Source organism: Spinacia oleracea, chromosome 6, assembly GCF_020520425.1.
Source record: "Spinacia oleracea cultivar Varoflay chromosome 6, BTI_SOV_V1, whole genome shotgun sequence".
Taxonomy (NCBI): Eukaryota; Viridiplantae; Streptophyta; class Magnoliopsida; order Caryophyllales; family Amaranthaceae; genus Spinacia; species Spinacia oleracea.
In genome coordinates this window covers 148,759,982-148,787,682 of record NC_079492.1, presented here as the reverse complement: position 1 = coordinate 148,787,682, position 27,701 = coordinate 148,759,982, and the positions used below count along the sequence as shown (strand labels likewise).

The 27,701-nt window shown below is 33.6% G+C and overlaps 4 protein-coding genes across 4 annotated transcripts; all 4 read left to right on the top strand.

The window, feature by feature from the left end:
• Positions 1-1,140: 1,140 nt before the first annotated feature.
• Positions 1,141-2,980, top strand: LOC110790866 (defensin-like protein AX1). Its single transcript, XM_021995632.2, has 2 exons — positions 1,141-1,298; positions 2,575-2,980. Exons 1-2 carry the CDS (start codon positions 1,244-1,246, stop codon positions 2,751-2,753), a joined length of 234 nt encoding a protein of 77 aa, XP_021851324.1. The 5' UTR covers positions 1,141-1,243; the 3' UTR covers positions 2,754-2,980.
• Positions 2,981-5,235: 2,255 nt separating this feature from the next.
• LOC110790876 (defensin-like protein AX1) lies at positions 5,236-6,969 on the top strand. The gene is made up of 2 exons (XM_021995638.2): positions 5,236-5,389; positions 6,563-6,969. The coding sequence occupies exons 1-2, from the start codon at positions 5,335-5,337 to the stop codon at positions 6,739-6,741; spliced, it is 234 nt and encodes a 77-aa protein (XP_021851330.1). The 5' UTR covers positions 5,236-5,334; the 3' UTR covers positions 6,742-6,969.
• A 2,836-nt stretch (positions 6,970-9,805) lies between these two features.
• LOC110790885 (defensin-like protein AX1) lies at positions 9,806-10,904 on the top strand. The gene is made up of 2 exons (XM_021995644.2): positions 9,806-9,965; positions 10,483-10,904. Exons 1-2 carry the CDS (start codon positions 9,911-9,913, stop codon positions 10,659-10,661), a joined length of 234 nt encoding a protein of 77 aa, XP_021851336.2. The 5' UTR covers positions 9,806-9,910; the 3' UTR covers positions 10,662-10,904.
• A 6,301-nt stretch (positions 10,905-17,205) lies between these two features.
• LOC110792001 (bifunctional protein FolD 2) lies at positions 17,206-21,473 on the top strand. The gene is made up of 5 exons (XM_021996794.2): positions 17,206-17,397; positions 18,394-18,577; positions 19,099-19,256; positions 19,361-19,573; positions 21,025-21,473. Exons 1-5 carry the CDS (start codon positions 17,302-17,304, stop codon positions 21,253-21,255), a joined length of 882 nt encoding a protein of 293 aa, XP_021852486.1. The 5' UTR covers positions 17,206-17,301; the 3' UTR covers positions 21,256-21,473.
• Positions 21,474-27,701: the final 6,228 nt, after the last annotated feature.

The following is a 27,701-nucleotide window of genomic DNA, read 5'->3' as shown; positions in this document are numbered from 1 at the left end:
CAATAGGGTTTTTGACACTATTCACAACATGCTCCTTTGACTTCCTTTTGTGATTTATACTTAAGAAAAAACATAGTAGTGTTGGGTCTTATTAGATTCGTCTCAATAAATACTTTTTAAATATCAATTTTTTATAATTTTTTCTTATCCATAATAGAAGATATTAATGTTTGAAATTATACATTGGCAAATGTGCCTAAATAATTGTGTCATTTAAAAAAGAACGGAGGAAGTAGCATATTATTTTAGTCTAAAGCTAAATATACCCATTCAAGCACCGTATCAATTACTACTTCTGTTTCACAATAGATGCATCATTTCTTTTTTCACGTATCCCAACATGCTTCTTTGAACATTAACATCTCTAATTGCGTGTAAGTAAAAAATTATAAAAAATTGATATTTGAAATTCTCACATTGATACGAATTTAACAAAACCTCACTTGACTCTGTTTGTTTTTACATAATGTGAAAAAATAATTGTCAAAGTTAGTTAATAACAGTGTCCAAAAGAGAAACGATGTATCTATTCCGGAACGGAGGAAGTATAAGAATATAAGGTTTAAAGAGCCTTAACGGCACAACACGATCACTAAATATAGGGGAGGTTCATTTTCTAAACTTATGCTCTGTTATATTCGTCTTATTTTAGATAAAATAAGTTCAGTTAAGTTCAGAAAAAAATTGTTTTTTTTTCAAACACAAGTTCATTTTTCTTTAAGACATATTCAGACACAAATAAGTTTCTTTCGGAAAAAATAAGTTTTTTTTCACAGATAAAATAAGTTTAGATAAGTTCAGGCAAATTAAATAAGTCGAACAGAACGGAGCCTAAGAGGACCATTCCTACTCTGAGCTCTCTCCCTTAAACACTCTCATTTACACATTAATTATATTGTACAGCGTCGGAGGTTACGTCTCCGGGATTCCCGAAGGCCCCAAGTCCATCTTACAGGCGTCGTATGCGGTCCAAAGTCAAGACACCGAGGACTCTCGTGCCATCATCGTGGCACCGTTTCATACCCCAAATAATAACTAATCTAGCTTGTCGATCTTATCAATTGCCAACTTTTTTTAAGTTTCAATATGGTGTGCTTGAACGGTTTTATACTTTTATCCCATGACGTAAAACATTTTCTCTCTTACCTATAAATACGACATTTATACAACCTAGTGGTTACATAATACAAAAGTACTAAATTTCAAACAACAACTGGTAAATTAGTAAACAACACCAAGGACAATGGAGAAGAAAATTTGTGGGCTTTTGCTTTTGCTTCTCTTCTTCTTTGCTTCTGGTATGAACTTTCTGTTCGTGTACTCCTTATATAATATGTATTGGTCATTTAATTTCTTTATACTACGTATATGCTATTTTGTTAGACCATTTAATTATGACGGTTTAGGTTAGCAACTTTGCCTATAATTTACAACAATTACATGTTAGGAAAAAAAAAATAATGTATTTGGAGGATTTTGAGCTGGTCCCGATCGGGTTAACTGGCCCGAAGGATCGAAAGGATTTGAAGCCACACTACAAAAATTTGTATCTTTAACGACAATTTAATTACGACGGGTCAAAAATCCCGTCGCAAAAACCTTTTGCGACGGGGCTAACAACCAAACAATGACGGGAATAACCGTCGCAAATGTCTTTTACGACGAGTTTAAGACGGGTTTATGACGAGATTTTCTATTAACGACGGTCCCCTTTTATGACGGGTTCGCGACAGGAAATCCCGTCGTTAATCAACGATTATTGGCCTTTCGCGACGGGATTTCCCGTCGTTAATAGTACAATATCTTGTAGTGCCACTTTGTTTTGTTTTCTTTTTCGTGAAACATATAAATATAACTCTATCATTAATTTACGAGGAGATATATTATTCAGATTTATTGATAGACGGAAACCCTAAATAGAAACCCTGATGTTCAATTTACATTTTAGAACTGAGTCGTTCTTAAATAATTCCAACCTTTGAGTCCGGGGTGTAGAATCAAAGGTGTTGAATTAACTTTGTAGGGCGTCCCTAACTATAAGTCCGCTCCGATAGGTGGCGAAATTCGCTTTGAAAAAAGTAATCTCTATACCACGACACAACGCTATTAATTTGTATAAGATCTAAAATCCACTACTCCAATCTCCTCTATTTGTCTATAATTATTTTTAGTATCAACCCGTTGTTTTTCCAACATTAAAGTGTAAATACGTACTTCACATTAAGGCTAGCTATGTTCTGTTCATCTTATTTCCACTTATTTCAGGAAAAATAAGTTCAGATTAGTTCAGATAAAATGAATTCAGGAAAAATAAGGGTTGACCAAGTACAATTTATAACTAAAATAAGTTTTGATAAGTTCTAATAAGTTCAGATAAGTTCAGTTAAGTTCAGAAAATTCAGATAAGTTTAGATAAGATAAGTTCAAAAAAAAAAAAGTGAAAATTAGATGAATAAAACGCATCCTAAGTTGAACATTCAAATTTTATGTATCCAACCAAACAACATCCTCATAGTCATATAGAAATTTGATTCTTATAAAAAAAAAGTTTCTGATGATTTGTTTGAATGACAGAAATGAAGATGGTGGTTAAAGTTGAAGGTGCCACATGTGCAAAACCGAGTAAATTCTTCAAAGGTGGTTGCTTTTCTGTCATTTCTGACTCGGCTTGTAAGAAGGCTTGTAGTCAAGAGAATTGGCCTTCTGGAACTTGTGTGCCCGTTTACAGATGTGAATGTCGAAGGTCATGTTAATCGTGCACCGTGCGTGCTCGATTGATGATGTCATGGATCAATAATTTGTAATCTTTATACGTAGTACTTCGTAGGAAAACAATAATGGGAAAAGAAATAAATGGTTGTTAGTATGTACTATACAACGGAATTATAGAATAAAGGGTTGTTACTTGTTAGTGTGTATTATACGACGTAATTATTTTTAATAACTATTTAGCGTGTTGTCCGAGTGATGTTTGATGTTTCGCCTTTCGAATTGCTACTTTGAATTTTATATGTCCCAAATGGGAAAAGAAATTCAAAAATCAATGTTAAGTTATGTCTTTACCAAAATTTAAGTGCCCTATGTAATTATTGCATCTTGATAAGAGTAGTAAACTAAACACTCAAATTTTAAGTTAAGTATATTTGTATAGAGTACAAAACGCAATAAACAGTTGGCTAAGTTGGTTAGACGTATTATTCAATACTTGTTTGGTCAGAAGTTTGAATCCTTGTATGAATGATCGAACACATTTTTGTTATCATGACGCTTGCTAAATGTGTGACATGGCACAGACACATGAGTAGTACAAATTGTGTATTAGTGAAAATTATAAACAATTATATATTTAAATAAATGGTAATGAGATAAATAAAACATAATTTTGCATAATAATATCTGTTTACATTTTTAGTAAAATTTGTTAAAATTAATCTAACCTTTGACATATTTTCTAATAATCTCACTCTTTACTGCCTAAAGACTTTTAATGAAAAGTAAAAAGTTAAACATCATTATGAAACGGAGGAAATATTACAACATACAACACCCGTAACAAAAAAAAATATATATATATATATATATATATATATATATATATATATATATATATATATATATATATATATATATATATATATATATATATATATATATATATATATATATATAGATGATAAAGGTCGCAAGTTGCGACAATATTTAGTTGTCGCAATCTTACGTGTTAGAGTTTAATTGGTACATGTATGTGCCACGTAGACTAGGCGTCATCATAATATTTTTACTATCAATGCAATATTTTTACTATGAAATTATGTAAATACGGTAATCAATATAAATAAGGAAACAAATTAGAATATTAAGATTTTCCTACCTTTTTTTTGAAACATGAATAATAGAATATATAAGTTAAATATTTTAATTTCCTATTTAAATCGCGACACGTAAGCATGCCATGTCATCATATATATATATATATATATATATATATATATATATATATATATATATATATATATATATATATATATATATATATATATATATATATATATATATATATATATATATATATATCAACAATTACTACGGTAGTAATACATAGACACTTGTCTATACTTTATGTTAGGGTAAAATCCACTTTTGTGCATAACTAATTTCAATACTTGTGCTTAATTGTATTTTAAGTGGAATTCCAATACTCCGCTTATTGTTTTGGCCCAAGGATGGATTAAGTTTGAAGTTTCTTTGAGGTACAAGTTTCCTTAGATGGACTAAAGAGGCAGCAAACGAATGTGCAAGAAATAAGATCAAAACACATACACAAAAGGAGATGAGAGATTCGGGCATCTTTCATAAATATGTCGTTTGTCGGAGTTTCAATCGTTGGATTTTGCTTAAATGTGGCCAGCTTGTTGGGGATACATATGACATCGTTTTGAACGGTAGTATCATTGTTTTAATTAGCTCTAGTTTGTCGTTGCTTGACAGAACCTACGAAATTGGTGATAATCTTCATCTTTCAAGTTATTTCTCAATTGTAGATCTTTTAAGTATGGGAGTGTTGGTGGGGTTGTGAATCTTTGTATGACTGATTTGGGGTTTTCCCCCTCAATTTTATCATAATAAGAGAAGGTGACAAGGGTGGACTTCTCATAAGTCTCGTAGGTTTACTCTGCACATCGAAGGGGGTTAATTTCCACGCATAACTCATGTGTGTTGATTGCATTTTATTCTTCCACATTTGTTTATTAGTTGTTGTCTATTATTGGTTGATTTCTAAGTTGTTTTCTACTATCTGGACTCCAATGTATATTTTGTACCATTAGTGACTCAAATTATGATTCACTAGATAATTAACAAGACTAATAAGATTCCTAATCAAGTAATCATGGACTTGGTCTATCTAAGTGAGCTATGAGTACACGCAGGCATAGTCTTACCATTTTTTTTTTTTTTGATAATTGATGCATGCATTTTATTAATGAGGGATAATACATGCCAATTATGGCTACATTACCATTATAAAACTCGAGTCGACATATAACACAAACATATTCTTACCATTAACGTGTTGGTTATACCATATATAGCTGATCTTGTCTATCTTAATTGGTTAAATAAAATAAACCAAAATTAATAATTGGTAATAGTTTCAACTTTCAACAATGATGTGCTTCCTGCTCTAGCTCAATTTTTTTTTATTTTTTTTTTAAAAAATAATGACGTAAAACACCTCTTCTCGATCACCTATAAATACATATATATGTAGAAGTGTACATGATATACGAACTAAATTTCAAACAACTGGTAAATTACTAAACAAGACCAAGAAAAATGGAGAAGAAATACTTTGGGCTTTTGTTTTTGGTTCTCTTTTTCTTTGCTTCTGGTAATCCACTTCCTCCTTTCTTAATTAACGTTCTACTTATAAATATTACGTATGTAGTTGTCATTTTTATTGAAATGGTATTTTGTTTGACATTAATTGAACCTCCTCTAATTTTCAAATTTTATACTACTTCAATTGTGTATCGGAACGTTCTTTACGCTTTGGAATATGTGTGAAGATCGAGTATGAAAAAAATTGACCATAATTTTCACTATTATGCATGTACGTAGTATAATTTTGATGTTTCAATTTTGAATTTTGACACTATTCACAATTGAAGAGAATATTTTAACAAAAAGTCTTGCACGCATAACAAAATAAGGTGTAAAATAAATTTATTGTACACCACTTGTAAATAAGAATTTTTGATATTCTAAATTATTTGCAATACGGAGTACATAAGAAAAAAAAAACGTATTCATGTGGGTATTGTTTGATTCATTTAATAAATACTTTAATAATATCAAAATTTTATATCTTTTTGTTAATTTATAATTAGAGAAATAAAGGAAACAAAATGTGCATTATCAAACGTGAAAAGTAGAAATTGGAACATCATTATAGAACCTATGAAGTACGTCAAAACATCATCATGCCCATTTCGTTACATTTAATTTGTTTCTGTATTTATTTTCCAATATCAACTTTTTTTTTTATAACTTTTTAACACACGAAATTGGTATAATAGTTTGAATCTTTTTTCACTACAAAATAATCATTTTATAGAGACGAGGATTTTGTCTCTATATAATCCAAATCCGTCTCAAAATGATGCTTAGAGACGGATTTGAGACGAAAGTAGGGCGTCTCTATAGAGAGCGTCTCAAAATAATTTGAGACGGAATTCTTGCAAATCCATTACAAATTTGAGACGGAATTTTTGAAACTCCTTATACAATTCCATCTCAAATTTAATTTAGAGACGAAATTTAGTAATCCGTCTCAATTTTAAGACGTTTGTTGTATCCGTCTCAAAATCCATCTCTAATTGATGCATAATTTTGTAGTGTTTACATTGAAATCCGTGGAAACAGTGAGCTAAATGTAGAAAACTTTAAGGAACGAATGCAGTACTTCGTATATCCAACACCGAACAACCATCCTCATATCCCAATTCCTACAAATTTTGATTTTGATATACTACGTATGTGTTTTATTGTGTTTGAATTACAGAAATGAAGATGGTGGTTGAGGTTGAAGGTGCCACATGTGCAAAACCAAGCAAGTTCTTCAAAGGTGGTTGCTTTTCTGGGTTTTCTACTCCTGCTTGTAGGAATGCTTGTAGCCAAGAGGGTTGGCCTACTGGAATTTGTGTACCCGTTTTCAGATGTGAATGTCGAAGGACTTGTTAATTAATTAGTTAAGCACTTTGAATTGCTCGAAAAACGATAAGATATATGGACCGGTGTGTTTATGATGACTGTCATGAATTAATAAATTTAAAATCTTATATGTAGTATTTCCTACTTGTGATAAAAAGAATAAATGGTTGTCTTATTGATCATAAGAATATTGTTATACAGAGTAACTTTTGATCATAAGAATATTGTTACAAAGAGTAACTTTTGTTATGTTGTTCATATTAATTAGTTAACTCCTTGTTTGCATTATACAATAATATACTCTTACAAATAAGATAAGAACTTCGTAACATATGTTAGTTAGTTGATTGCTTAAGGTTAGTCAACCTAGCTATACAGATCAATGCTCGAGCCACTCTCTGTTTCTTGTAACGATTGTCATTGTTGAATATTAATAATACGTACTAGTACTATGTACTTCGAACTCTTTCTGTCCTAGATTAGTTTCGACACTTATCATGGTTACATATACTCCGTATAGTATTAGAAGATACTCTGTAAGTACTTGTTGGTGGAGTTGGTGGGGAACTCACCTTGTGATTTGTAGTTCACAGGGTCGAGCCCCATCAGCTGCAAAATGCTTGGGAGTGACTCAAGCGAAAACCTATATAGTTGGGCTGGTTAACCTGTGCTAGATGTTGGTTCAGTAAAATCCCTTCTTAATAAATCAATATTTATTTTAATGTAATGTAAAAACTAATCTGAAACGGATAAAAATGAAAAATATAACAACTGATCTAAGACGAAAGGAGTATAATTCAAGTTGTCCATGCGGTCGTGTCAAGTATATATAAGCACTGATGCTTATCGATCTTCAAGATTACATTTTGTGAGAAAGTTTGAAAGTTGCTACAGTAATAATAATAAAAATGATTCATAATAAGAATCATTAAGAAGAAACGACATCAACTAAGCATGAGCTATTGCGTAACGTGGAACTAAATAAATCAAAGCAGTTGATCGATGCATCACAGAAAATCCAAGTGACAACGCATGGGTATAAAAAATTAAACATTCTATCACTTTATACTAAAACAAACACAAAATGTGAAATTACTGCTCTCCCATCCTCTCTCCCTTTCTCATTTTGTAGGGTTTATTTTCTTGGTCGTCATAGGTCGGAAATAGTCTAACTTTTTCGAAAATTAGACTATTTTTGATCCTTTTCCTTCACTTAATTCAGTTATTGTCTCCTAAAAATTCAATAAATTTTCACCATATGGGCAGAGTTCGTCGTTGTTCGTTAGTCTCCATATGGTGGAGTTAGTATTAGTATGTTTGGTTTGTCGTTCAATGGATTTATGTAGAATTGGTTTGTTGGTAAATTTTTAAGCGGGATCGCAACAAATATCAAATTTTCGAGTACGTTCAAATGAATCAAGTGAAAATCATCCTCGCGGCTACAACAAATCGTTAGACCCTCTCTCTGAAAAGGCTACATGTTCTAGCGTTATTTATGAGAGATGTTCTACAGTGCAAGATTCATTCAACGACTGTAGTTTTGATGAAGGAAACTTTTATTTGATTCAATTTGTCATGTATTTGTTAGATTTATATTTCTCTTGTAGATATCGTATGCCTCTTTTTTAATAAATTAATTTTTCTTTCAAAAAACACAAATACTAAAATAGACACCAGGAATGACACATGTCATTTCCCGGTGCAAAGTTTTTCATCCAAAAGAAAATTTCCTAAAACAAATCTTTATTTTATTTATCTTTTTAATTTTTTATCATTGTTTATTAAATAATTATGTATAGAAAAAAGATATATGTTTATATATGGAAATGATAGATGTCACATACGTAGTAATAATTTGTTATTATTTTAGTCAAATCAATATATTGAGTATTAATAATGGAAAATATATTTACTTAATATTTTGGTCAAATTAGCATATTAGCACATCGAATATTTTGTCAAATTAACATATTAAGCATATAAAATATGCAATATGTAATAGGACTGAAATTGCAAGATGGTTAAATGAGTAATGTTCAAGATTTATTTATGGGATAGAAATATTTCGATCAAATATTATTATAAAAACCAGGATTTTTTTTACAAAACCCGTGCATACACGAGATCTAATTTAGTTGTGTCTTAAATAACACTACAAGAAATTGTACTATTAACGACGGGAAATCCCGTCGCGAAAGGCCAATAATCATTCATTAACGACGGGATTTCCTGTCGCGAACCCGCCATAAAAGGGGGCCGTCGTTAATAGAAATCCCGTCGTAAACCCGTCGTAAAAGACATTTGCGACGGTTATTCCCGTCATTGTTTGGTTGTTAGCCCCGTCGCAAAAGGCTTTTGCGACGGGATTTTTGACCCGTCGTAATTAAGTTGTCGTTAAAGATACAAATTCTTGTAGTGTAATATTCCGCACTTTGTATTTGATACAATCATATGAAATGGTAGGAAAGATGGTATAGAAAACAATGGTATGTATGATGCCGTTTTTTCGGATATCAGGTATGTGTGACAACACACATGTCAGCTAAAAGACAAATAGCTAAAAGATAAATAGCTAAAAGATAAAAAAGGAAGTAACATTCATGTAAAAAAAGTACCATTTTTGTTTAAAAAAGTACTGGGACGGAGGGAGTACCATTCAATTTAATTTTTGTCATTTTCCCTATTTTGTCTTTTGCTATGATATGCATTTGCAAGCACATATCTGATATCCGAAAATACTTCCCCGATATAAAAAATGCAATTCTGTGTGTTATTTTATCTTCAGTGATACAACTTTTTTTCCCACTTTTATTTCTCTTACTTAGTTACTTCTACGTTACGGGACTCGTTATATGTAACTTTTTGTAATAGTTAGCCGCCTCTCCAACCTCATTGGTGATACGGAGTAATAGTTAGCCGTCTATCCAACTTTGTTACTGATAATGGTGATACCATTGCTGATCTTCTCAATCTTAATTGGCTAATTTAAATTAAACGAACCTAAATGGAAAAATTATTGGCAATAGTTTCAACAATGGTGTGCTTCCTACTTCCTTTCAATTTAATTTAAAAAAAAAAACAATGGTGAATTAGTAAAACTTCTCCTCTCAGGCTTTGACCTATAAATACACCTGAAGTGTACAAAATATACATACTAAATTTCTAACAACTGTTAAATTAGTAAAAACAACCAAGAAAAATGGAGAAGAAATTCTTTGGGCTTTTGGTTTTGCTTCTCTTCTTCTTTGCTTCTGGTAATACTAATTACCACCTCCCTTTTTAATGTTTTCATAGTTAAATAGTATATGTATAAATATATAGTCTACGGAGTATATTGGTATCGTATTTTGGGAATTAACTTTACTTTTGAATATAAATTGTTCAAAATATATTGCTTAAATTTATATTTAAATAGGCAAGCTAGAAAGCTCTACTTAATGGTCAAGTGTAAAAATACGAAAATATACGAAAATATGGGAAAACGCAAAAATTTCAAGGGTAAAATGAGTGATTAGTTGTTTGGTTGAAAGTATGTTTTAGAGAAAATTGGGAAAAGAAAATATTATACTCCCATACTTCAATTCTTTGCATATTTTATTATGTGAATAAAACGATTGACAACTTACATAAGTCGATTTAGGTTAGCCGACCTCTAATTTTCAAATTTTAGTCAACCAAACAACATTCCGTGACTTGAGCCCTAGCAATTCGAATTTAAAAGCTTTTTCATTATGATATTTTAGTGTTAATTTGTTGTGTTTTAAATAACAGAGATGAACATGGTGGTTGAAGTTGATGGTGCCACATGTGCAAAACCAAGTAAGTTCTTCAAAGGTGGTTGTTTTTCCGTTATATCTGATTCGGCTTGTAGGAAGGCTTGTAGCCAAGAGAATTGGCCTATCGGAATTTGTGTAGCTGTTTTCAGATGTGAATGTCGAAGGACTTGTTAAGCATCGTGGGCTAACGAATATTGATAAGACGGTGTACTTTTAAATTTGTGATAATAAAATGTCATGCAAACCTATAAGTACGTATACATGACATGTCTATACGAATACTTAGAATAAATGGTTGTCTTATACTCTTATACGTACGTATGTACGTAATACTGTACTATACTCTTCAAATTGTGTGATGGAGCCAGAGGCTCTTACGTAATATTATATGTTGGCTACCGTGCCAGATTTCTAAAATGATGTCTATATACGATCCATGACCATAGTTGTGCATCTTTTAACGTGTTGGGCTTACAACGGACTCGTGTCGTGTACGTTGGACCAATTTCATACAGGATTCATTATTCTTTTTCTTTTTGATAAGGAAAAGAAACCAAGTTAACCCTGTTGAGAAAGAAAATCTAACTCATTCTTTCAGATGATGGAGTTATGAGAAAGAAGAACAAAATCAAAGCTGAAAACTATAACATGTTGTTAGGACGAGAACTTACTTTTGCCGCCAAGTAATCTGCCGCTTGATTGGGTAGCAGTAAAGATTTTTTTGTGTGTGTGTGTTAACACCCGATTCACCTTTAGCTCTAATCCGGATTCTGGATGAGTTCCGATTGGATAGTTTCTGGTCCCGATTCACCCATTCTAACGATTTCATTATTGAATATTCATATTACGAACAACGTACTCTCGTATACGGAGTAGTTTAGTTATCCATATGGTTGATATTCGCATCAAAATACGGAGTAATCAAATATAAGCACTGAATCTTATCTTCAAGATTACACTTTGTGAGAAAGTATGAAAGTTTCTACATGTCGAATCTGGGAAGAAGTCAGATGATTCCTCTTGGACTCTTTGTTAGCACCTGATGCTCATGCAGTCATGCTGTTTTGTGACTTTACCAATTTTTTTTGTTTACAAAAAAAGTAATAAACTGATGCAGTCAATTGCATTCCATTAAATTAGTTTATATAATTTCAATTATACTTCTTTGAAGTTATCTGATGAATGTCTAACAAATCTGCGCTCTGATATCATGTTAATTTCAAAAAGAATACTCCGTATTGATATAAAAAGAGGCTCAAACGACTCAATATATAAGGAGGAAGAAAGTTCGTTCACTTATAAGCCCAGCGGAGTTTCTACAATGAATTAATCGAGAATAGCGAGAGTAACTCTTCAAGCTTATAAATTGATAGTTTCTCTCATCTTTTTCTAACATGGGACAACTCATATGTGAATAACATTAGGTTTAAACAGTTATAAACTGTACTTAGGTAATCTTTATCTTTCCTGGATTTATCTAAAACTATTTTTCTGAAATAATTGAAAATAAGGGGTAAATAATGCACCTTAAGAACAATATTGGGCCTATTGGCATAATTTAACATAGAGTACTCCGTATGACATCACAACAATGTCATACGGCGTGTCTTCAACACAAGTTACTTTTATTTAAGGGGAAGAACAATATCATTAATAATCAACCATACGACATCTACGTATAATAATAAAGTAAATCTGCATACCACAGATTCGAAGAAAATACATAATGGTTACAATCAAAACAATTACTATTCTGAGCACATCTCGTACTCTACCGCTTCTAGCTTGACACGATCAATGATTTATATTAGTGTTAAAATAAACATATGAACCATTACTCCATTAGTGACCTACTCATTTTTTTAGTAGAGATGATCACGTATTCACGTGGCGGACTTGCGGGCAGTGTACCACGTGTTTCATACCTGTATGGACAAAGAAAAGTTGTACCGTGTCAAACTCGTGTATATTTTTCATAAATGCCTCATTTGCGATTCATGTCACGTGTCATGTTAGATCGGTTCCTGCTGTGTCAGTAGGTTCCTATTCCTTGCTAATTTAAAGATATTTTGGGTAGTTGGTTTAAAAAAAGTGTGCCAACAACAGGCGAATGAATCGTGCCAATTTCTAAAAGGATTCCACAGGTATGCCTCTTGTGAAGTATCGGACTTACGATAGGCTCATACCGTATCATACCAATTTTATACATGACTTGGACAACCTTCAGGCCGGACCCATGCCCAACTCTATTTCTAAGTTTTGATGATTGATGATGGCGCTAACATACAATGTATACATGCGGAGTAACAAATTATTTTTGTTTTGTTTTATTTTTGTTTTTTGAATGGTCTTTCATGCTTTCAAGAGTCAATTTGTTAATTGCAAAACACCAACCAAAATATCTGTTCATGCAGCGACATAAATAGACAATAGAACTAATTAATCATGGTCATATGACTCATATCATATTGTACCAATCAGGTGAAATGTGACCAAGATTATCAGCAATTTTTTGACAGAACATTGCAATTGTTACGTGTTTTCTTCCTTTATAAGTAAGAAAATGGAGTCATAATAATAGTCATAGATCGTGACACATTTATATAATATGGTTTATAGTGATACTATATCATAAAATTTCAACTAAATTAGGTATATACCTAATATTGAATAATGTTATGGGGCAATTATGAATCATAACAAGTAGCATTAAGAAGAAACGACATCAACTAAGCATGAGCTATTGCGTAATGCTGAACTAGATTAATCAAAGCAGCTGATCATGATTCATGTTGTTCCAGGTGTGGTATGAGAACAACTGCCTGTGGGATAATGAACTTCTGTTGAGATCGTTTGCTTGAATATGCACAATAGAACGGATTAACTGGCCTCGGGGTGGTTCGAGAATCCCCCTCCGATGCCTAAGTAAGATTACTGAATGTAATTAAGGGATAATCAAACAGTAAGCAAGGAGTGTGTTTAAGTGTTTCGTATTTCATAGCAACAAATGAGGTCCTTTTTATATAGACAAACCAAAGTGTACAGTAAAGTGAGCCCCTCCTCGTAGGATGATGACCTATCTGACAGTGACCTCTGGACGATTGATGATCGATCGCGTGGCATCATATAATTAATAATGCCGGTAAAGATTGACATAATATGCCGGTAAGGAATAATTACCTATGATGACTGAATTATCTGCAGGTTAGTTTTACTTACGAGGAGTTATGTCGGTATACGTTAGTGCCGATAAAACACCCCGTACACATGTGTACTCCGTATTTCCACATTTCCACATCCATACTCGATTCTTCCCTATCTAAGTAGAGCATGTCCATATGTGGGTGGGGGGGGGGACACACCCTCAATCCTCATGCAAGTGACACAACTTGTCAAGCTAGTTAAGTGGATAGGTTCATTTACACTTAATTACGGACTACTCTATATTTTACTAGATCGAATTGTTCAGATAATATAAATTTAGAAATAATAAAAGGTCATGTAGGCTAGCTCTGTTATTTTGGACCAAATAAATGTGAAGTTCTGATCGAAATAAAAGGATTGAAACTGAACCGAATTGATTTGAACTGAAATACTATGAAATAAGTTCAAAATAATAGGCCGGTTAAGTTCAAAATACCATATATGTTCATAGCTCCCGTCAAAAAAAGCTATGTTCGAAGCTTAAACACTACAAGAAATTGTACCACTAATGATGAGAAAATCGAGAAAGGCCAATAATCGTTGATTAACGACGAGATTTCCTGTAGTGAACCCGTCATAAAAGGGGACCGTCATTAATGGAAAATTCGGTCGTTAACCCGTCGTAAAAGACATTTGCGACGGTTGTTCCCGTCTTTGTTTGGTTATCCCCGTCGTAAAAGGCTTTTGCAGCGGGATTTTTGACCCGCCGTTATTAGTTTGTCATTAAAGATACAAATTCTTGTAGTGAAAGTAAATTTAAATAAATTATTTTAAGTGAATAAAAATGCACCTTAATTCGTTTACCCAAAATCGTAGACCTGATCAAATGGCGGGCTGGGCGGGTTTGGGCCGGGCTTGAGAGTAAAAAATCAGCCCGCTATCTCGGACCGGGCCAAGATTCGGGCCAAAATTTTGTGCCCAAACATGTTATTTTCGGGCCGGGCCTGCCGGGCTTTTCGGACCATTTTCAGACCGGACTAAATTTATAACTAAAAAGTGTATTTTTGTGTTTCCCAAACCCGCCCAAAAAAATAAAATTTTCGGGCCGGGCCGGGCTCATCTTGATCAGGTCTACAAAATCGACATATGCTTCATCAGTTCCTAAATACTTACTTCGTTGAATTTCAACTACCCCAGATAAATTTTTTGCCAAAATAGAATAGAAAATAATTTATGAATAAATTATGGTTATGATTGAATCACTTAATTGTTTTACTCGCCTAGTCTCCTATTCAATTTTTTTTATTGTGATATTTACTTTATTAAAGTAGAATATATTCGGTTTTCCACTAAAAAAACCCTCTAAAAGCCACCTTTCCATGCCTTTATAAAGAGGCACCTTACCTCTCTAACTATAATTCTTATTATATGGTCTCCAAACTAAGGCAACAAATTAAATAATTATTCCCAATTAATTAAGCAAAATGAAGCCATCAAAACTCTCTTGTGAAGCTCCATTAGTTCACGAATGGAAGAGGGTGATAATCGGAGATGAATTCAAGCATGAAGCAACAACAATGGTGTCTTCCATGGTAAGAGATACAGAAGATCGTGTTCCTTGTTCATCTTCTGCAAGAAGAAAATTAAACACACATAATAATGAAGATACAATTCGAGTTATTATGTTTTTAGGACCTTGGAGTCACACTTAAATTAAACTAAAAATAAAAATGATTTGCATATATATAATAATCTAATGAATCAATTATATATATATGGATCTTGAGATAATTCGGGTTAGCTCATGCACATTTTGCCATGATGAATTGATGATCCTTGAAATCAGACGGCACATATTCATGAATCATGATCATGTATCATGGTTTGCATGAGATCGAGGGAGTTGTCACAATTTGGAAAGCATGTTCGATCCAAAAAAATATTTGTATATTATATATATATATATATATATATATATATATATATATATATATATATATATATATATATATATATATATATATATCTTACCCACCTACGAGAAATAAGAGCTAGATTAAGAGGTAGGTAGTTGTTTCGATTCTTGTATCATGACGAATTGGAAACATATGTTAGATGTTTTATGTATAATTGGTATCTTTTAATTTGGTTCTATAGCTAGTATGTACTACATAAATAAATCCTATTGCTCAATTGATGTTTGTAGATAAATAAATAAATGCAAATATTTAATGTAAATTGTGAACTTGTACTAATATAATCTATTGTTCTTCATTCGTTCTTAGCTTTTAATTTGGTTCAATAGCTAGTATGTAATACATGAACAAATCCTATCACTCAACTACTCAAGTGAAGTTTGTAGATAAATAAATAATGCAAAATGAAATGTAAATTGTGAATTTGTGAATTGTAATAATTCTTCCTTAGCTTTTAATTTGGTTCCCTCAAAAAAAAAAAAAAGCTTTAATTTGGTTCTATAGCTGGTATTTAATACATGGACAAATCCTATCACTCAACTACTCAAGTGAAGTTTGTAGATAAATAAATAATGCAAAAATGAAATGAGAATTGTGAATTTGTTCTTTGTTCTTTGTTCTTAGCCTTTAGTAATTTAGAACCTTCACCTTTTTTTTGTTCACATCAATAAATTGAGTGTTGCCCACCTTTTTCAATAATAGGATAAGGTGGAGCCATCCAATCATCCAACATTAGATAAAGTTTTTTCCATTATACGAAGAAATGGTAGTACATTTCTTCAAAAAAAAAAAAAAGTAGTATTACAATGATAAGGTTATTTTGACGGATATAATCAATTTGACAAGGTTTTCTGATATCATAATATCTAAATTAATATCTCTCACGATAATCAAATACAGTATACTCAGTACTACTCTGTGTGTCTGTATAATTTAGTGTATTTTGGACAGAGCGAGGTAAGTTTAAATTATCTATTGTAAAAAACAACGCTAATTAAACTATTTGCGGGTGTGTTAATTTTTTCTCCTCTTGCCGCCTACGTACATAACACTAATTAGTGTAAATATGGAATTGCAAACCGCAAATGGTTTTTCTTTTCTTGAAAATAACACAGAGTATTCTCTATGTTTCAGTAAACGACCAATATTCTATAAAAAGAACCAAAACAACCATTACATGTATACAGAGTATATGTGACTGTGTGAGCACGCATACATAGTTGAAGAACGAGATATTCTATGAAAAGAACCAAAACGACCAATATTCCTTTTTTTGTTTATTAAATGATGAAAAGTTATACTCCGTAGTTAATCAACAAGACAACAAGTCTATATTGGCAATATGATATGGTGTACGAGCTATTAGTACTAAACTACTACTCCGATTGTAGTGGTTGAAATTGCATACGTTAAGTCCTTATCAGTTTTCCAATTTGGTACTCGGTCCATGAAAATGGAAAATTCAACTTTTCAAGTCCAGTTCAATCCAGTTCAGTCTAGTTCGGTCCTACAATGCAAATCCCTATTCGGCTATTCTACGTGGTAAAATTTACTAAGTGCAAAACACGAAATGTCAATTTCGCCCTTTCAAAAAGGCTAATGCAAAATGAAGATAATGTAACAGAAACGCACGCATAGGCTCACTGCATCTCCTCCAAAGATCCTTTTGCAGATTCAGATAGAATCAATCAAAAATGTCTGCAAAATTAATCGACGGAAAAGCCATCGCACAAACTATTCGATCAGAAATCGGCGATGAAGTTCGTCTTCTCTCTCAAAAGTACGCTAAGGTAATTTCCTTTTCAATTTTTGTTGTGATTAATGAGTTTTTCTACTTTGATTACTGCTCAATTAGTCGTATTAGTTTCAAATTGACTATATTTCCTCAATTTCGAACATTTTTATTTGTGCTAAGTAGTTTTCTTAATTAATTTTCAAGTAGATTGCAAAAAAATGTTAATTTGGGAGTTGATGGATTAAAATGGTAGCACAAGTGATTTAGGGTTTGATGTCTTGTAGTTATGCCTGGCTAGTTAATATAGCCGAGGAATGACAAAGGGTTTTAGAGGATATCGGAGATTACAAGTTAAATGTTGGTTATTTGACGAGGAGATATTGTTCAGACTGAAATTTTGTGGATCTCGGTAGTGAAATGATGCCATATGTAGATGATCAATGCAGAATTCATTAGCGCAATAGGAAATCCATTGTACTAGGGAGTATAGTGGAAAGTTGCTAAACCGCTAGAATGTGCCCTTTTCTGGGTTGTTTAGGAACTATTGCAACAACAATGTCTGAGGTTGATGGCGGTAATGGTGTTTTAGGGGAATTGATTCCCCCATACAGCAAGTAAAGATAGGTAGATCCGATCCTGAGCATTCCATATTGTCTAATTGTCTACTTTTAAGTTTGTTGTAGTTGAAATGAGTTCAAGTTTTAAGTGCATAATTGAACTATGCTCCAGTTTCTGGATTGTGATCAAGAGCTGAAGTAAAAGCTCAAAGCTAGAAGCTAATGGAGGAGGAGGATCTTTGTGGATGACCATATTAGATAGACTCTATGCAACAGACCCCATCTCTGTGAAAATAAGGCTATGCATTTGTCCAGCTTGCACCAAATTGAAAATAATTCCTTTGTTGCTCATTTCTTACATACTCATATACCAGCTTCCTCCATCTGTTTCTTCCCCACACCAAGAGTACTTGTTCTGCCAAATATTTATTTTACCGTTTGATCATTCCTCTATGGTGGAGAGACATTATTTCATGCATGCTCAACGTGTACAGGTCCCTGGACTGGCTGTAGTCATCGTGGGCAACAGGAAGGATTCTCAAAGCTATGTGAATATGAAAAGGAAAGCATGTGCTGAGGTGGGGATCAAGTCTTTCGACATAGACCTGCCTGAGCAAGTCTCTGAGCCTGAATTAATCGCTAAGGTTCACGAGTTAAATGCGAACCCCGAAGTACATGGTTTGTTATTCTTTTTAACAATTTGATTTACTTAGTATTTTTATGTATATGGTATATTGTGCTTCTTTATCCTCTTTGTTCACTACACTACTTTTCTTGCAATCGCCAACTTGTCATATGTCGGTATTTTTTTATAGAGTAGAATATCTCTCGTAGGAAGCATTATAGAAGCGCTTGAAATAAGAAATTAAACAACAAATTTTTCTATACGAGATAATCACTATAAAAAAACCCCTGAGTTGGATGGGATTTTCTTTCTGGGAATTACTTTGTCTTCTGCTAGTTTTTCTCTTTGTTAGTTCATGAGCACGGGGATGCCTGGATGTTTAGTTTAGGACATTGCTTTTGCTTTAAAATTGTGAGCTCTGTGGGAACTGAAGTTGGCGGCTCTTAGCAAACTGTTGGAGGAACCTATTTGTGGTTTTTTCATTTCTATTTTTTTTTTTGGTCTTTGGTTTTCTTATTGTTTATTTAATTAGACCAAAAATTGTGTTTCAACTGATTTTCTTATTGGCTTTCAGGTATACTTGTTCAGCTTCCATTGCCCAAAAATATAAATGAAGAAAGAGTTTTAAGTGAAATAAGCATCGATAAGGATGTAGATGGGTTCCATCCTCTGAACATCGGAAAACTTGCAATGAAAGGCAGAGACCCCCTTTTTGAGCCTTGCACGCCAAAGGTGATTGATTCAAATCCTAATTGCTTCCTTTAAATGCTGAACTTGTATTTTGCTGACTAGTCACTGTCCAGATCTTTGACCTTATGGAGATTTCTTTTTGACAGGGCTGTCTTGAGCTTCTGTCTCGAAGTGGTATTAGTGTAAAAGGAAAAATGGCAGTTGTTGTAGGTCGTAGTAATATTGTTGGATTGCCAGTATCACTCCTCCTCTTGAAAGCAGATGCAACAGTTAGTATTGTCCACTCTCGTACAACTGACCCTGAAATCATCATTCGTCAAGCTGACATCGTCATTGCAGCAGCAGGACAAGCTATGATGGTATTTAATGATCTATTTTGCCCCTCTTGTTGCCTTCTTCCTTGAAACTATGATCTGTAGTCTCGGACTTGCCACTTTCCCCCCTTACTTTTTCTTTCTTTTATTTTTTGAGCTAAGAAATGAAATAAATTTATTGCTTAGAACGGAACCCTTAATTACAATTTTAAGGCACTTACTTTTTAGGAAGGGCCTTCCTTATGATCAGTGAATGCAATAGGTACAACACTACTGAAAACAATGCAACACTTCTGAAAATTACAGATTCTCAAACCAAGTCTTACCATGTCTACTGCGGTTCTTAGGCACAATTTTGTTCCATAAAGCTTCATTTCTTTGAGTCCATATGTTAGTTCATTTCTTCATTTTACTCGTCTTATCCGCCTATTGCAATCATACTTAGAAGCCCTCCACTGCATATTTCCAGTTCATAGCATGTAGTCATGTACTTTAAGCCAAGCCAAAGCTTCAGCTGCCGCTAGCACTTTTTTTTTTTTGGCAGATTTAGAAATCTCATTACACACTGCACTACCAGCTCTTATTTTTATAAACACAACTGTTGTAGATAAACAAATGTCTATGGTTTCAGGGTTTCCCATGTACTGTAGAGTGCAAGAAATCTACATCTCAGACCTTAAATTTATGCAGCTTTAATCTGTCAAACGTAGTTAGCCTGCACAAGAAGCTATGCTTTGGAATATTAAGCATATTTCATAATTTATACCCCAGCGCACCAATTATTTCCTTGATAGACCCTTTTGAAGGTGTCTCTAGCCACATTGGTTTCAGACTTCAACTAGCATGTGTTGGAGGTTGATAACTCCATTAATCAGTCCCCTAAATGTAGATGACTGATCCATGTCTATGGGCTATGTTCCAAACATACTTACCCATGTCTGTCGTGTTCCATCTGAAATAGTCTTCAATTCCTAACACTCCATGCTTTTTGGCCTGCAAACAAGCTCCCCTAACAACTGGAGAAGGCCGCGAGCTTGTTGGCTTTCTATCGGACAAATAACTTCGACACACAACATTAATAACATGCAAGACTTTTTTAGGGTAGAGAAAAATGCCACTCGATAGGAATGAAGACTGGAGAGAGTATTAAGACAATGATCTACTCGTCCAGGTTCTGTCTTGCAAGAACTTTTTCAATCAACAAAGATCTTTCAGCATTCTTGAGATTTTTTATATTCTCAGATTCTTCACTTGTCATTGGAAATACTTCCCTAACAAATCACTCATCGTGTTTATCTTTTTGTTAGCTGCACACAAGTGATATTATAATAAGAACAATAGGTTTTGCCTTTACCCTTTATAAGGGCATTTTCTATTCAGTTTTAGCTAGGTATAATTTGCTAATTTTTCCCTGAAGAAGTTTAAGCTAAATTGATTCTATTGTTATGCGGTGTTTTATTGTTTGTTTGATTTTATAAATCTTCCTCACATTTCAGATTAAAGGTGACTGGATAAAACCCGGTGCTGCTGTAATTGATGTGGGGACAAATGCAGTGGATGATCCAAGTAAGAAGGCAGGTTACCGGCTGGTTGGGGATGTTGATTTCCAGGAAGTGAGTAAAGTAGCAGGATGGATAACGCCTGTTCCTGGAGGTGTCGGACCCATGACTGTAGCCATGCTACTGAGAAATACTCTGGATGGTGCCAAACGTGTGATTGAGCAATGAACGCTTCCCCTTTTCTCATCAAGGCATGTCTCATAATATTCCTCCTTTTAAGTGTTTATAGAAGTTAATCTGTATGGTTATCTGGTTTTCAGGCCTTTTCTTCTGTTGATTTTGCTCGTCTTCAATAAACTGTATCACATTAGACTTTGTTAAGTTCAGGAGATAAATTGTGTAATTTCTGATAAATGTGATATACATGGTGTATTTGGTTCTCTTTATTTGGTTTTACTTTCAGCATGCTCTTAGAAAGGAAAAACCATCATGATTATTTGAACTTTGAGGCTCTATTTTGCTCACCTTATTTCCAGTTATTTCAGGAAAAATAAGTTCAGATAAGATAAATTTAGGAAAAATAAGGGTTGACCAAGTACAATTTATAACTAAAATAAGTTTTGATAAGTTCTAATAAGTTCAGTCAAGTTCAGAAAAAATAAGTGAAAATCAGGTGAATAGAACACACCTTTAAGTCTTTAACCCTCTTCTTAGATTAATCCACCTTTGGAATAATAACTAAAAATAAACCAAACTCTGGGGTTGAATTTTGTAAATGAATAAAAATAAAGGGAATTTTCATCTAATTACAAATTCACAATGGGTTGCACTCGTTTTGTCCAATTGGATGAACAAAAACTAGTTGCGGTTTTGTCAAATTTGTATGAAAATAATCTAATTGATGCGATTGGTCTTCAATCGCTTTCAAGTAAATATAGCAAGTAAAAACCAATACTGCAAGCCTTACAGGTCACAACTCACAACTATCCAAAGAAAGTCGATCTTTAGAACTCAAATGCCTCAGCGCATAAACATTACGTCCATGACTCCATGTGAAGCTCAAATATGCCTGTTTACTTTGATTTTACTCATCTAGCAACAATCTAAGGCAGTATCTCGAACACTTTCCTTACCTTTCTAGAGACTGAGAGTGGGTGTAACAGCATGCACATCAACATAGGTCTTATGCTGATGCTGAGTAGTGAAAGTACTGGAGGCAAGTGGGTCATTATGGAAACACCAAGAACAGAGTGGTCAATTTCGGGTTGTACTTTGTTATGATGATGATGTTGGAAGCTTAATTTTGCTCGTCAATCATAAAACATTATCAAAATTACATATTCAAGCAACCAATCAAGTTTTTTAGTGTTTTGTCTGACCCCTCTGCGAACCACAACCTGTAACTTTTATGTTGAAATGTGGTACTCTGTGTTTCTAGGGGTAAGGACAATGTAAGGTTAAACCCATCCTCAAGTTTCCCCTCCTTTTCCTACCCAAAATATCTTCCAACTTTCTAGGCTGTTCCGAACACCTCTGTATCTGCCATTAGCACCTAATTGGCCTTTGAAATATATTAAAGATCCACTTATCAGGTGTCGTTTCTCCGATGTGGTTGTGTGAACTTGCTCAACATAAATATGTAGTGAATAAGTAAGAATACGTTCCTTTACTTTCAATAGGCTTTCTGAACTCGATGGTGCCTTGCTCCCTTGTGAATTTATTCACTTGCTTACTGGTTACTGCTATGCCCCTACTACCAAGAGCAGAAGGATTTGGGTGTTTTTGTGGGCCTAGGTTTAGCCTATAGTGTCACAATTCCAGTAGAAAAGGTGCGGCCTTCAGAATTTGATTTTGTTTAGTGCCTATGAAAATCACCTTAAACCTCACCTTAGCAAACTTCCTAATGCCGAGGAATGGTTTCCGTCTTTTTTTTTTCTTTCTTTTTTTCTTCATAATTAGGCTCTCATCTGATATTTGATCATATTTTTTTGTCCTTTTTTGTATTATCTTTTGATAGTATGAGGTTTTGAGGGGAAAAACTGGGTGGGGAGGGTTATTCATCCTGCATATCAAGACCCACCCTTGAATGTCTTAGAGAAATCAAAGTTGTCTACCAAAACATATTCTTCCTGAAACAATTATCTTCATGAAATAAGCTACGGATTTTCCGAATCCCTTAACATGACAAATAACACAAGTTAGTAAAAGAACTAGCCTACAAAATGATATCCTCAACAACTAAAAAAGAAAAGAAAAGAAAAGCCTGACAGTCTACTGCAAGGCGCTTAAGAAATTCTACCGGTGGCTGTTTCCAATTTTCCAATTCTACAGTCTACTGCAAGCCTGACATCTTGTTAGTTGTGTTGTTGTAATGCTACTTATCTAAGGATATGCATCCCAAGTTCCCAATTTTCTATGATAGATCCTCAGAACACCAATCCCATTCCCACCCTACAAATCCTCTCATAAAAGGGACATGTAGCGCGCTGGAATGTCTAGATGCAGACGCGATATAACTTAAACACTTCTTGCTAAAACCTGTTACCCCAGCATCCTCATGGGGGTGCTGGAATGTCTAGATGCAGACGCGATATAACTTAAACCCTTCTTGCTAAAACCTGTTACCCCAGCATCCTCATGGGGGTGCTTTTTTCGAATACCCTGTCGTTACGGCTAGTCTACCTAGCCCATATTGAAGTCTTTTAGAGCTTCTATTCACCCTTGTCTACCCATAAGAGTCTGCGCGCTGCTAATATAGTTACAGAACATTAAGACCAGAAAACTCTTAACAAAGATCATGTAATGGTAACTTTTTTGTTTGTTATCTTTAGATAAGACAGGCACCAGCTTTTTAGCTGTTTCTCTTAACCTAATGTTATACATAAGGGTTTGCTCCCCAAGGAATGATAAAATCATCTCAGAGATGAGCCAAAAAGAACCAATCTCAGAAACATTTCTTATATTCCTGACTCAACAAGTGGGTATATTTTGGAAATGTAACCCTTCTAGTTATATGATTTTGTCACCATTTTGTGTACCTTGCAAGTTGAAGATCATAGACATAGGTGACCACCATCATCGACAAAAGTAATTCGATGTTTCCTCTTATGATTACTGATCTGTAACTGGAACTAGTAGGTGATAAAGTTAAGCATGCATCATCTTGCTATGGTTAATTCACTTAGTGAACCTTTTGTTAAACAATTAGTTTTAATCAACAACGAGGATAACAAGGATTTATAATGCACAAAAAGGATTATAAAACATAATAGTATTGGAAAAGCCAATCTTCTAGAAATTAAGGCATGGTGGTTTTGCTAATTCTCCACTCTTGATTGCCTATTCAGACAGAATGGCGAATTAGCGAAAGGCTTATGCTTAAAAGAATATTGTAAAGCTGATGTTTGATTTGCATTACTGGAAAAATCGAAAAAAAGTTCCCATTAAAGGGAAAATGGGGGCAGCATTTGATCTCCATTATCCCATATTAACATTAAATTTGATAGGCTGCTGCTTCCACTTGAGTTAATGCTCTATGTACTTCGTGTTTAAATTCCAACAAATAATACTAAGAAACTGATCTGGAGATGGAAAGTACACAAGGTTAAATGATAAAATAAAATCTGTAGAGAAATGCTGATTTTCTAATTATCTACAATTAAGTTGTCAGTGGAATCTGATTAATGATCTGATACCAAACAACCTCCATTAACCACATAAAAATTAGAAGAAATTATTGTATAACAACTTAGTGGAGTACTTGAGAGATAGGTCTACTATAGTGGATATACTTATAGGCCATATCTAGGTTCTTCTGAGTGGTGTATACCGTATACAAAGGTGATTGTACATCTCATCAAGTATTATTTTGAGTATTGTTGGGAGGAATGTTACGCAAATCCCTAGGAGTTGTCAAGCAATCTAATCCCATGAACAAAGATATAGTATGGATCCTGATTGAGGATTGGAAACTCAAAATGAATAATACAGACTTCTGATTTTGAGAAAACAGAAATAAAACAATGCAATTTCAGAAGTCTTGTAAATTGTTATTTCTCCAAATAAATTGAAGGTTTGATCTGTTCTAATTCAAGATATACATATTCCCAAAGTTATATGCTATAGTCCAAGACATTTAACCAACTTAATTAGACATAGAACTTACAGAAAGCGAAGCTAAGTGGAGACTGCATCCCTACGTGTTCAATGACTGAAATGTAACTGAAATTCTAGTTTTAGTAACTAATAAGAGATGTGAATGCACTTTGCTTTGTTTTCATTTTGTTCTTCAGCCTGCAGAAGGAAAAGAGATGAAAGCACTAGCCAGGCAAAGCAAGATGGGTAGGTCCCGCACCATTAGTAGTATATGGAGTTGAAGGAATTGAAGTTTGTAACATGTGATATCCCACTAGTGATTCTAATGTGGAGCTACTAGCTTGGTAATGGTAATGATCAGAAGATAAGAAGTGCACCCTTACTAGCTGTGTAGGAGAAAAGCGTTGAACTTTGTTTCCTTTTTTTTCCGGGGGTTATTCTCTCTTAAGACTTAAGAGTTGCTTCTTCAAGTCAATAATGGAGGCTGCTTTAAAATGTCTTTTTTTTTGCTTGTGTAGAAGGTGGAAGGTACTGTAGAGTGTAGTCTTGACCACTAGGCATTACCGTGGATGAACTTTTGCATTTTAGGCCCTTGGACGAGTGCTCCAAACTCCCGGAGTTGGTTTCTCCACAGTTTTGATAAAGTTATACTCCGTAGTTAGGACTATTTTGTCAAGTATGATCATATAGATTGTGTTACTTGGGTTAAACTTTGTAGGAGTGCCATCATTGGAGAAGTATACCAAAAGCATAAGAGAATCAGATTAAGCTATAAATGTTTTTCCCTGAATAGTCACTGAATACAGATTTAATTTGGAACAGAAAACCTGGAGTTGTAGTAGAATAGCATGGTATTTGGATATGATTTGAGTTAGGTTGACAGCAGAATGTGCTGATGGATTTCCTTGAATATCTCCATTATGGAGCTTGTTTCTTGTATTCTCTTGGTCTGGGATTAATAGTCAGGCACAAGTTATTAGCTGTCTGAAAATAGTACTCCCTCCGTCCCTAAAAGATTTTCCCATATACTATAAATAGTTGTCCCTCTTTGTTTACCCCATACCTTATTTGGTTTGTTGTCCCCACGTGACTCTCCTCACACTATTATTTAATCTAATTAAAAGACAAATCTACCTAACCGTTTGCTTTTGAATTTACTCAATTCTTAATAAAGTGAATAAAAACATTTGGGACAATCTTTTAGGGACGGAAGGAGTAGATGACTACGTTTTCTACTTTAATGTTAAGTTCACCAAGGACATAAATTCATACTATCTCCGTTTCAAAATGATCTTTACACTTTCCGTTTTAGTCCATTTCATAATGTTCTTTACACTTTGTTTTATTCTATTTTTTGACATGAAAATTTACTACCTTACCATTGTTACTTTCTTAGCCCAAAAAATTTACAATTTTCCACTCATTTTCTTTTACTTTATTCATTTTTTCTTACATCCATCCATCTTTTAACATATTTTTCTTACTTTATCCATATTTTATTATATTCTACCAACTTTTCTACATTTGTCTTAATATTTGTGTAAATAGTAACTTAAAGATCTTTATGAAACGGAGGTAGTGCGTATAATGTATCATAAATTTCCGTGTTGTAAAATCATGTCATATCCATTTAAGGGGTTAGGAATCTTAGGATTAGGACAATGTGACAACTACGGAAGAGTATACATATTTTCATGATGAAAAGGTCTCAGAATCGTGAGTAGTTTTCTGTGATACATACATTTCTGCTTGTTCTGAGGACTTCTCTAAATCTTTCATGACTAACAAGGTGCTAATTGCTTAGTTTTTTGGATGCAAAAAACACTGGTTTGCGTACTTGTGTGTGTTACAATAGGGAAAGCTCTCCTCTTGTTCATCTGTTAGATAATCTGAAGCTTCTTTTCTTCTCCGAACACTAACTCCTGTCTCTTGCTTTATTTTTTAATTTTTTTTAACATAAAGATATGGTAGTGGTTGACTTACAAGGAAAAATCATAGTATAAACAAAATGTTTGGTATGTGATTTCAAAAGTGTAAAAACTACTACACTCTGCTTGGTTGGATAGCACCCATTTTACTTTTAATCCTCACTAGTAGTAATCCCACATGGGGACCTAAGCTTAGGCGGCATCACATTCTGCGCATGCTGACTTTGGTGACACTGATTGCATAATAGTTCTATTATTTTTTCTTCTGTAATCAAATCATAATAATTTTCAGAAAATTGATCAAATCCTGAGAAAAGCGGTTAGCTTGAATTGGAGTTTTGATCATGCTAGTAGTAATTATTTGACAAAAGCATGTTAGTAATACATCTAAGAATACAAGAGAATACTTCAAGAGAATCATATGCTGATAATTGATAAAAGAACCAATGAACTTTGGAGAACATCATTGCCATTGAAGTCTTTTGAAGTTAAAACATGTTGGGATGCTTTTTTTCAACTCACATAAAATCCAAAATAAATTGATCAAACTTTCTGTGATTCATGATCACTATGGAGGTGGCCTTGAGTTTCATTATCCTTCTTTGTCCTAGGTTTAGCAGAATCTGTACTTGATGAAATATTATAATCTTA

What these genes read in the sequence shown, in the direction of transcription:
- LOC110790866 (XM_021995632.2), top strand. Translation starts at nt 1,244, where the DNA reads ATGGAGAAGAAAATTTGTGGGCTTTTGCTTTTGCTTCTCTTCTTCTTT. An exon ending in TCTCTTCTTCTTTGCTTCTG is followed by an intron (nt 1,299 to 2,574) that starts GTATGAACTTTC and finishes TTTGAATGACAG; the next exon opens with AAATGAAGATGGTGGTTAAA.
- LOC110790876 (XM_021995638.2), top strand. Translation starts at nt 5,335, where the DNA reads ATGGAGAAGAAATACTTTGGGCTTTTGTTTTTGGTTCTCTTTTTCTTT. An exon ending in TCTCTTTTTCTTTGCTTCTG is followed by an intron (nt 5,390 to 6,562) that starts GTAATCCACTTC and finishes TTTGAATTACAG; the next exon opens with AAATGAAGATGGTGGTTGAG.
- LOC110790885 (XM_021995644.2), top strand. Translation starts at nt 9,911, where the DNA reads ATGGAGAAGAAATTCTTTGGGCTTTTGGTTTTGCTTCTCTTCTTCTTT. An exon ending in TCTCTTCTTCTTTGCTTCTG is followed by an intron (nt 9,966 to 10,482) that starts GTAATACTAATT and finishes TTTAAATAACAG; the next exon opens with AGATGAACATGGTGGTTGAA.
- LOC110792001 (XM_021996794.2), top strand. Translation starts at nt 17,302, where the DNA reads ATGTCTGCAAAATTAATCGACGGAAAAGCCATCGCACAAACTATTCGA. An exon ending in TCTCTCAAAAGTACGCTAAG is followed by an intron (nt 17,398 to 18,393) that starts GTAATTTCCTTT and finishes CAACGTGTACAG; the next exon opens with GTCCCTGGACTGGCTGTAGT. An exon ending in TGCGAACCCCGAAGTACATG is followed by an intron (nt 18,578 to 19,098) that starts GTTTGTTATTCT and finishes ATTGGCTTTCAG; the next exon opens with GTATACTTGTTCAGCTTCCA.